Source organism: Neopelma chrysocephalum, unplaced genomic scaffold, assembly GCF_003984885.1.
Source record: "Neopelma chrysocephalum unplaced genomic scaffold, ASM398488v2 Primary Assembly neopelma1_147, whole genome shotgun sequence".
Classification (NCBI taxonomy): Eukaryota; Metazoa; Chordata; class Aves; order Passeriformes; family Pipridae; genus Neopelma; species Neopelma chrysocephalum.
The window spans coordinates 14,145,076-14,155,792 of record NW_020897809.1 but is presented as its reverse complement, the minus strand read 5'-3'; the positions used below and the strand labels follow the sequence as shown (position 1 = coordinate 14,155,792).

The following is a 10,717-nucleotide window of genomic DNA, read 5'->3' as shown; positions in this document are numbered from 1 at the left end:
ATTGCAGTATTATTAATTATTAATAGAAACATGTGCATTAATTTTTAATATTATATGAATATTGATATTACAGATATGCTATAGAATAATGCTGGTATCCCACCACACTGGAGGAGCTTCCATGTTTACAACTAGATTTTGGGTTAGCAGAGAGCCACTGCAGGAAAACACACAGCCACATATAATGAGCTGCTGCCATAATTTGATTACATGCTTATTAGGAAAGGTTAAGCAAGGTGTTTTGGGTTTGTGGGTGCACAGCTGGCTGAGCCAGTACACACCTGTGAGCCTGGGGGGGTGCAGGGAAGGCTCTGCTGCTGAGCAGGAGAAAGCCCAGCTGAAGCTCAGCTTCATCTGCATTCTCCTGCCCACAATTCCCCCCTGGGAAATTATGTCACTTAAAAAAAAAAGTAATAAAGTTACAAAATCTTTGAGTGAGGAGGTGACACAAAATAAATTTTTCTGGTTGTGTGGCAAGGGGGACTCAGATCTGAGTGGGTCCTGAATGAGGAGACAGGTCACCTTAACAATAACCCTGGTTTTACAGGACCAGTAGGTGAAAGGAGGTTAACTGAAGCAAGGCTGAAGGTTGTATTGCTGGTTGAGAGGAGACAATGGAAGAACATGTACTTGTTTAGAGGTAAGTTTATGGGATTATGTTTGATTTGATACTTTTGTGGGTGGGTTGGAAACACTAATCTTGTTACCTCAAAAGTCTAGTGTGTCAGGATGCCCTATAACATGTTTTGTCAAGAGGTATTTTGCTACTTCTTTAGGCAACTTGTTCACAGCACCTCATCACAATACACCACGAAAAGGTATGATAGCAGCAAGTCTGACCATAGACTGAGGTCCTTGCTGGTGCCTCCCCCTGCCCCAGTAGCTCTCTGGTTTGTTATTTCTGCACAGATGGATATTCAAAAGAAACAGAAGGTGCTAAGAATCCCTTGATTTAAACAAGATGTCTCAGGAATTTGATCTTGACAATGTGTAGCATGTTTTCCAGAAGGAATTAGAAAATTGCAGGAAGAGAAAAGACTGTGCAAATACAAGAGGATTTTGATAATAGCAAAATCAATGTGCCTTTCTCTTGTGCACAAATATGAAATGGCAAACCAGCAGGGGTACAGCTGTCAGACTAATCAATAATTCTGAGCACAGGAATGGAGATGAGTTTAATGTACATAAAGCAAATCACCTCTTGTTTCTCAAGGAGAGTCTTGATTGTGGGCAGACCCAGCCCAGTGCAGCAGGACACATCTCAATGATTTGGCAGGGCAGGTTACCTTAGAACATGTCTGCCTTAGAGGATGGTGGCAGCCTTTGGGCCACTCTGACTGGTCATCAGGGGTGGGAAAGGCTGAATGTGAAGGGCTAAAGCCAAGGAAGTCTGGTGCACTGAGGGGAGGATGGATGGCAGCTTGTTTCATGGCAAGGAGTTCAGTGCAGAGTGACAGCAAAGTGTGCAGGAGAGGAGGAATGAGCAATAGGACCACACAGCACACCTGCAAACACCCCCACGGTAGGGGTTTCCCAAAGGTCTGAGTGTGAGGCACCTTAGTATGGAGGGGAAATGAAGGCATGTGCAATGTCACAATGACAGAAGCCTCCTCTGCAACCCCCAGTTTACCTGGGAAACTGGGTACCTGTTAACTGTGTGCCAGGAGTGCCCACAGCACCCCAGGCTGATGCTCCTTTGTGCCATGGCACCAGGTATCAGCATTTTACAGGCATGTCCCTGTCTCTGGAAGGTTACAGATCTCATAGATCATACAGAGCAAGTGTCTGTGCTTTAGGCAGTGTGTACTCACATCGCTGCAGCCTGAGCTGTCCTGGGATGCATTGCTGTCCCAGCCAATGGTACAGAAAGGATGGGCCGTGGACCCCTATGGAGCTCTGCATTGCACTGCCTGGGCAGCCTCTCTCTTCCTGGGCTGGGAATCCCACCAGGTCTCCCAAACCCCCGCACAGCATCGCAACACATGGAAAGGATTAAATCTGGTTTTAAATGTAATGTGGTTTTGTAAATCCCAAGGCTGTAACACGCTGCAGAAGCAGACTGAAAATATGGCCTGGTTCCAGCCCAGCAAGCAGAGCTAGGTCTGCTTTATTTACTTTTTCTCTTGCACGTGAGTGCGCTCGTGCCATTTCATGCAGAGATTTGTGGGTTCTTTTCGACACGAACGGGCAGCTGTGGCTCTTGCTGCAAAGAGTTCACAAACCAGCAAAGCAGACATTGATTCTAGGGGGTGCAAAATTGGGATCACCCTTTATTTACTCCTCCAGGCTACCTGGGAGCCCAGGCAGCAAAGCACACCTCTAACCTCTTCCATGGGACCTGCCAGAAGGGCCAGCTTAGGGAAAGGCACTGGCAAGGCAGCTGCAAGCATTCTCACTCTTACCAAAAATTTCACCACATCCTGTCAAATAAGTAGGGTTTTAATTTTTTTCCTCCCCGGTTTCTTCTCTCATGGGTGAAACTTTGAAGGTCCACCACCCCTTCAAATCCAACAGCAAAACTTCCTGACTCTGGTGGTGTCATAATTTCAGCTCCCTCCCTGCCCTGCTTTCATTAAACTTCCCAAAGTCACTAACAAACCTTTCAACATTGCAACAGAGCCTTCGACTATCTGGATTTGGTTTACATCAGCACTTCGGCTCACAGAGCTATTGCACAAACACAGAGTAAGAAAAAGTCTGTCTGGCTGAGAGTTCAGGATCTCCTGGGGAGGAAAATCATCACTGACACCTCTGTCCCCACCAGCAGCCCTGCGGCAGGTTCTGCACAGCCCAGCTTCTGCAGCATCCCTCATCATCCTGCTGGGCAGCACTTTGGTGATGCTCAGCCCAAACGTGTCCCTCCTTCCTTTCACACCGTGGCTCCAGCTTTACCTCTGCCTGTGACGCTGCTGGTTCCTTGGCTCGGGTGTCCATGTTCTCCCCCTTTAGTCACACTGCAGCTTGGCTGAACATACTGCCTGTTCATCCGCCTTCCTCCACACCCAGATGTCTCCTGCAGCTCCGCTGGAACTGCCTCCTAAGGGCATTTTGACCCTGGGGGCACCCAGAGCTGGTCTGTCTGCCCCAGAGCCACAGCAGTCCCACGGTGCCCAGGGGACCGTCCCCTTGCCCTTGGCACAGCACACTGAGGGACCTGCGGTGTAGTGTGAGTGTGTGAGGCCTAATGAGGGAGGGAAAGGAAAAGGAAAAAGCCCAGTTGATTTACTTGACTATCAAGCTGCTCAACCGTTTCCTTTCCATCACCCTCCTGCAAGCACTCGGTGACAGATGGGGACAGATTGAGTGGTTCGATGCAGTGAGGTAATATTCCACTAAATCATTCCTCTCTCTCACTGTCAGAAAGCACCCAGACTTCAGCCTTTCCTCTGAATCTTCCTGTGTTTCCCTCTTTAATGACAAAGCCATTTTAGCTCTACCTCTGCTAAAATTTCTGAAACGAGCACTGGTGTTTATATGGTATGGTAAAATTGGTGTTTTAAAACAGTCAGCAGAAGGAAGGAGTGAATCACCCTAAGACAGAGAGGGTTCTGTTTACTGGTCATTTACTGCTGTTTACTGGCATTTCTGGGGTTTTTTCATGCCCTTTGTGCTGGGGCTGAGCCCCAGATCCTGGCACAGGGACCCCGGCCGGGCAGGGAGCAGGCTCTGGGCAGGTGTGCCGTGGGCAGGCACGCAGGCTCACACTGCATGTCTCACAGATGGAGGATCCATTTTTTTTCTCTGGATGATTTGTTCCAATGGTTAATCATCCTCACACAAACACGGGATTATTTTTTTTTAATGACATGCCAGTAAATAACATTCAGAAACTTTAGGACGGGCTTTCTCTTCACCAGGCGATCTCTTGATTTCTGCCTACACTATTAGTGCCATGATGACTGCCTAAAATTAGCTGGGACTTCACAGCTTCCCTATGCCCTTGCAAGACTAGCTTTGAACTTGAAAGCCTCCTACACAAAGTGCTTTGTGCTATCAACCTGGTCACGGTAGACGTGAAAAATGCAGCACTGAAGGCAGTGGCCTTCCAATAAATACATCCACAGTACAACCATGCATGACTCGAGATCAAAGACAGAGTGCAAGTACTGAGGTCATTAAACATGAATAGAAATACAGAAATGCAACAGCTTGCATGAAAGGCTGAGCTTGACTTTAAAGTTAAGTGATGAAAGCTTGTGTAGTCAGCGATTGTTCACCCGTGATAATGCTCTGCTCTTGCCACCAGTAGTTCTGTGTGGTACAAAGGTGAGTGAGAATAATTAATCATTCTTTGGACAAAGTACTGAGGTGTGGGGCAGTTAATGAATTGTACCAAGTGAAAACAGGCTCAGAGATGCTCAGCATCAGCAGCTCTAGAGAAAGTCAGAGTGCCACAGATGTCAAGTTGGAAAGTCAGCTCCTTATTGCCAGTTCTACAACGGACAGATGAGTAAGGGTTTACCCCACACAAGGTCCTTCTTGAATTACATGGCATCAGAGGTCACCAGCATAAAAGGAGGTTTGGGGTAAGATGTAACAGCCCTAGCCCAGAATGACTCTGCACCAGCTTTTAGGAGACCATCTTCATTGATGGTCTTTCTCTGATGGCTCCATTTCTTCAGCATGTCATATACTTCATAATATTCTGAAGCATAAGAATACGATAACATGGGAAATGCTTCCTGGTTTCTATCATAATAGAATTAATTTTAGCCTGTGCAGTGTTTTGAGCAACTACAAAGGAAGCTGTGCTAAAAAATGAGGGAACCTCTATTAGGAAAGAGCCCCCCTGCCATGTTTCTAATAATTTTTTGATTTGCAGCATAACTATCTAATAAGGTTTCTGGGGTATTCTGATACTGCACAGAATGATCCAATCTGCAGCCCAAGTTAATGAGGTGATACTTAACATCACATTCCAACAATATATGTCTGTTGTTCTCTCTGGAGCCGCTTCCCTCAGGGTGGTTTCTTGGCAATTCTGAGCAAGTGCAGGTGCCTCCAAGGAGCAAGGTGACTGCGCTTAACCACGTGGGGTAAGTGGCAGAGGTCAAGCCAAACTCCATGCACACTTTTGTGGGAAGAGAGGGAAAATGCCAGCTTTGTTCTCCTCTGAGCTCTACACAATGTGTCCCAGGGCAGTCCTGCAGCATATGGCAGAGAAGCCTTCTGGAGATGTAGCTGTATCACATCCAGACAGAGCCCCAGGAAACAACTGTTGCTATCTGACTACGCCAAATTCCTGCCCTTTTCCTCAAGGCTACTGGCTTCACACCATTCTGGGAGGCAGCTTTGCCTCCCCTGGTGCAGACCTGGTACTGGAAAAGCAAATGATGACAGCTTGTGGGCTATGCATCCCCTGCTCATCCTTCATCTCTAGCATGACCACTGAATGAGACCTTTACCCAACAAGATAATTTGGCTGAAGCCACATATTTCAGCTGCTTTCCTAGCAAACTCATTCCAAATCTAACAGCAGAGCTAGAAGCACCCCAGAGTACTCCAGGCACCGAGAGCTGTAAATCAGATCATTATAGCCACTAGCTGGGATTTCAGACCAGTGTCATTTTTCAAGCTGGTCTGACATTAAAGTTTATACTGAAAACTTCCACTGACTTCAAGATTTTGACTGGAAATGTTTGTAAGGAATGTGTTAAATACCTGGTGAATGAAGATGCCAGCAGCAATCACGGTTTTTCCAGAGCAGCTCTCAGCACAACTGCAATTCCTCACCACAGATATGCAGAAGCAACATGCTGTGACCTCTGAGCCAGACTGTGAAGAGTCTCTGGGGGAGATGATGTTGGTATTTCCTGTGATACTCAGCACTCGTGGTGCCCAGAATATGGAAAACTATGATGCATCAGCCTGGAGGGGCATAGAGAAGACTCAATCTATGTTCTGGTCAAGCACAGGTCGATGGAAGAGCTGGGAAAGTCTCACTGCTGTACAGCCCACCAAACCTTCCAAGTACTTTGTGTTTTAGTCAGTGGGGATGGGGAGAGGGGTTCAGACCAACCAACTTTTTCCAAGTGAGCCCAGGACTTGCACAAGCTGCAAGAGCTTCTCCCATAGACATGAGAGGTAATTATTAACACCCAGCTCTCAGTGAGTCTGGGCCATTGCACTTCTGAGTGAGACCAGCAGCACTCTGGCTTTTGGGATAGGGAGGTTTACAGCCACACCTCAAAAAAGGCCCAAGAGCAGCAGCAATGGTTCCCTGTGCTAAGCCCATAGTCCCCAACATTATTTCTCTATTTTTTTTTTAATCCAGAGCAGGTTTTCCTCCTCTCCAACACCCCTTCTCTGATCTTGGTCAAAGCATTTAATCCCTGTGACCCACTTTCCCCATATGCAGGCTAAAGGCTGCTGTGAGGAGATGTTAGTGCCGTGCTTTGGAAATGCTACTTTTTTTTTTTTTTTGCAACTTTCTTATATTTTCTCAGATTTCAGAAGGAATACTTATTCTCTGGTGTCTCTCCAGCCCTTTCTGGTTTTTCCTACTTTCTTGGTGCACGGTCAGCCAGTGAAGTGGTGTTTGTTGGTGTGCTGGCACCCAGTACTGTTTAATTTTCTGCTGCGTGTATGTCTTTGATATTTAGTTTCACATCTTCTGGAATTAAGCCCTATTGTAGAACACCCATCTAAACCCTGCATTAAAGCCACTGGGGTTCTTTCTCTTTTGTACTACCACGGCCAGGATCATAATCTGACACTACAAGTACCTAAAATATAAAATTAACTTCAAACATTAACTTCAAACAGCACTGATTTTGCCCTCAGAGTACATCAGAAGTCCTAAGACAGCCCTGGAAGCTGTGTGCAAGATAAAGGCAGGGTATACAGATATTCTTTTTAATCTTTTCTGTATTCTTTTGCTGTAGCAAGGTTGGGTCTGGCTGCCACTGATGGGTGATAGCAAAGCACCCATTATTTTCACTAGGTAAGAACCAGCTCACCCATCTAGTGAGGGCATCACTGAGCTGGGGGATGCCTCTGCACAGAGACTGGCATTCAACAGAGCAGCAGTTGTGTAAGCCAACTCTAAATAAAACCATCAGGTCACCCAAAGGTGAGTTTTCATCCCCCACATATATGATTGACTCTACAACTTGTGCTTAATTTTCCTAGAAGCGAAAAATCTGGTCCTTGCAGCTTTTAAGGAGGTTTTAAAATAACTATTTTCCCATCTCTGTGGTTTAAATAGAATCATAACCATACTACTTATAGCCTGGAAGAGAGAGAGGATGCCAAAATATCATACTTTATTAATAGAGTAAGAAAATATTGGCTTCAGTAGCAGCATGATTAGGAAGAAGATGGCAAGATTTGGGTTAGAGATCACAGTTCTAGGCCCCTACACAGGAAGCTTCTTAAGGAAATATGACTCTGCAAAAGTTGGAACCATGCAGAAAAGACCTAACAGTAAACCAGGCATGTAAAGTATATACTTGGAACACAATTCCCAGCAACAGCATCCATGCTTTGCCTCACATTCTTTGTAACACAAAGAATGTAACCCCATTACTCTCTAAGATTCACTAAGCTATGAGATGATATTGCAGGCTGAAAATATAATTAGCACTGATAACCAGCTGCTGCTGTGATCTGAAGTACGTGACAGCTTTCCTTCTGTACCCAGGCGCATTTTCAAACAGGTTTGGAAATGATCATTAAGTTTCCCTTTGTTTTCAAGACACCCCATCCACGGTCGTATTTCTTAGCCCAGTTCTGGCAGCACTGGTACAGTTCCAGCTTCTACTGCAGCTATACCAAAAACTCAAATTCCAACCTTCTCTTCATGCACTGAAAGAAACATTTCCTCTCTGGTGTTCAAATCTGAGTTGGGAGTGGGAAGCAAGACTCAAAACCAAACTAGAAGCCCCACCTCATTTCATTCCCTGCTCAAATCTGAAGCTGCAACTTTTGCCCTCTTCTGATCTTCCACACGTGTCTCTTCAGTCAGGACAACTATTTCTCAGTTGATGTCTACCAACTTTGGACTACCCTCTACAGAAATAATCATAGCATATGCAGATTTATTCATGTAAACTGAGGTTGTCCCTGTCATTTTCTGTGTGATTTGCTCCAGCACGTTTTTTAAATGTTACATGATCCATCAGAAAGGGAAGCAAATCCAGGACAGCTTCCTCTGAGACAGCTAAAAGGTTGTCAGAATCCTGCCATCAGGCTACTGGTTAAAATACTTCCAGAGAAGTTTGTGTAGAACAATAGAGCAGGTTAAAATGCCCTGCTTAACTAATGTAAACTTCCCATTAAGAATACAGTTTACAAATGAGTATGGTATTAATCAAGCCACCATGTTAAAAATTGCTTTGCCAACTAAAATTAGTGATCCACAAATACACAGTCTCTCCTGTCATTAACAGAATTTTGGTTTCAGTAGACACAAAGAATTGTGCTATTTAAACCTGTTGCCCATCATGAACTTAAGTCTTCTTAAAAATAGCTTTAGTCACTTTTATTGGTATAAACACCTAAATTGAGATCTAACAGCAAATAAGGATTGTGCTTGTCCATAATAACCTCAGCTGTGAAATCTACTCAGACACAAGACATACAACCTTCCACATACACAAGTTATTTGTCAGCAAAGCAGAATGCTGCCATTCTGAAACAATTACATACAGTAAAGGTTTTCAATATTTTATTAAAGAAAACAGTCAAAATGTACAAGTATTACCCAGGTTTGTAGATAACGTCCTATAAAGGCAGTAAAATATGAATTTCAATCTAGGTTTTAAAAACTGCTATAGTTGATTATTTTTAAAGTTGGTATTTTAAAATCACGTTTCACAAATAGTTCTGAAATATTACCAAATGAATAGTGCAACAAGAAAAATTGAAATTAGTTCTACACTGTTTGCATGTCAAGCAAAAGTTATAACTAACTGCTTCAAATATTCAAACCATTTGAGAATGAATGAACCCAACAGCTCCCACCAAAACTGACTTCTGACCACATTAGGAACGTCCTCTTCTTGTTCTTCACTTAAAATCAAATAATAATAAAACAACACCTCTTGAGGTCATCAAAAATAATTTTAGTATAAAATTGTCTTGGCCCTTATCAAATATTACATGAGTAAAATTGTTAAGCCTTTATCAAAACAGACAGGAATAGGGAAACAAAAAAAATGTCATGGCCTTAATCCGTATCTGTTGGAATCATGTTTAGAAACATTAGAAGCAAGACCAGAAACTTGGAGCCCTGTTTTGTTTTTAAAAACCACACAATCACAAAGAAAAACAGCTTCTTACTGCCTAAGGTTTGGGGGTGTTCTGCTCAAGTACCTGTTCCCATAGACAGCAACTGGTTATGTTCTGAAGAGAGCATACGCAAAATATAGAAAAATAAATAAAATAGCTTCTTACAGCCTAAGGTTTGGGTGCTGGGTGGTGGTTTAGTATGTCCCCCACTCTCTTGAGATCATATGCAGAAACATGGAAAATTATATCCATCTTTCTTTTTTAGAAAGAGAAAAGCCCCCCTACATCCCAAAGCTCTTGAGATCGCAAAGGATGGTGCCCTGGGTGCTCTGGATGCTTTGGCAGCACGGGAAGTGGGCTCGGAGACAGACCCTGAGCTCCTTGTTGAAGATGAAGCAGAGGATCGGGTTGACCCCTGCCTGGGCAAACGTCATCCAGACGGAGGTGGTCAGGTAGACCTGGGGGATGGAGCTGGCCTTAATGAAGACCCGCAGGTAGCAGGCCACAATGTAGGGGGACCAGAGCAGCAGAAAGAGCAAGGTGATCATGTAGAACATCTTGCAGAGCCTTTTCTCCATCTTAAACTCCTCCAGCACCAGCAGCCTCTTGATCTGGCTGTGGGTGGCCTGCCTGATGCCCACGAGGGTGGGCGGCGTGGGCCCCCTGCCAAAGCCAGCCGTCCAGTTTGCAGCTGCTTGGCCGGTGGCTCCCGGCCCGTGGAAGGTCCAGTTCTGGCTGATGGCCGGGACCAGCTGGGCTGGCTTCATCTTGCGGTGGCCATGGATGAAGAAGAGCAGCTTGATGTAGACCAAGTGGGTGGCGGCGATGACGGCCGCCAGCATGAGCATGAAGCCCAGCGTGTCGTTGGCCTTGACGTAGCGGTGCTCGAAGATGCACTGTTCCTCCTCCCGGATGAACTTGTAGGTGCCCACGTCAAAGACGGGGGGAAAGGCCATGGCCATGGAGAGGGTCCACACCATGCACACCACAGCCAGGCAGGTCCAGCCCGTCATGCGCTTGGCGTAGAAGCGGTGGTGGGCGATGGCCATGTAGCGCGTGACCCCCACGCAGAAGAGCAGGAAGGCGGCGTGGAAGCAGAAGAGCACGGCCAGGAAGGCCAGCACCTTGCAGCTGAGGGGCCCGTGGGGCCAGGCGGCCCCGCTGCGCACCGACAGCATGACGAAGGGGAAGCAGGCGAGCGAGCGGAGCCCGTCGGCCAGGCAGAGGTCCAGCAGCAGGTAGTAGGGCGCGCGGTGCAGGTGCCGGTCCTTGAGGATGAGCCAGGCGAAGAGCACGTTGCCGGCCAGGCTGACGCAGAGGATCAGCCCCAGCGTGGCGAGCTTCAGCCCGGAGGCGCTCAGCAGGCCGCCGGCGCTGGGCAGGTGCGGGCTGCTGCTGCTCCCCAGCTCGCTGCTGTTCGCCATCGGGTCCTCCCTCCTCCTCCTCCTCCTCCTCCTCCTCGTCCTCCTCGGCGCGGGCAGGGCCG

The 10,717-nt window shown here is 46.3% G+C and overlaps 2 protein-coding genes across 3 annotated transcripts in view; one reads left to right on the top strand and one right to left on the bottom strand.

The window, feature by feature from the left end:
- Positions 1-8,469: 8,469 nt before the first annotated feature.
- On the bottom strand, positions 8,470-10,686 carry GPR27 (G protein-coupled receptor 27). The gene has a single exon (XM_027700774.1). It carries the CDS (start codon positions 10,653-10,655, stop codon positions 9,513-9,515), a length of 1,143 nt encoding a protein of 380 aa, XP_027556575.1. The 5' UTR covers positions 10,656-10,686; the 3' UTR covers positions 8,470-9,512.
- Positions 10,412-10,717, top strand: part of EIF4E3 (eukaryotic translation initiation factor 4E family member 3) — a 32,869-nt gene continuing 32,563 nt past the window's right edge. Inside the window, exon 1 of one of the 2 annotated variants that reach the window (XM_027700777.1) lies at positions 10,412-10,469. The gene's annotated coding sequence lies outside the window, so the exon portion shown is untranslated. Of the gene's footprint in view, positions 10,470-10,587; positions 10,614-10,717 lie in introns of those variants that run through there. The other variant, XM_027700781.1, reaches the window with a different exon arrangement.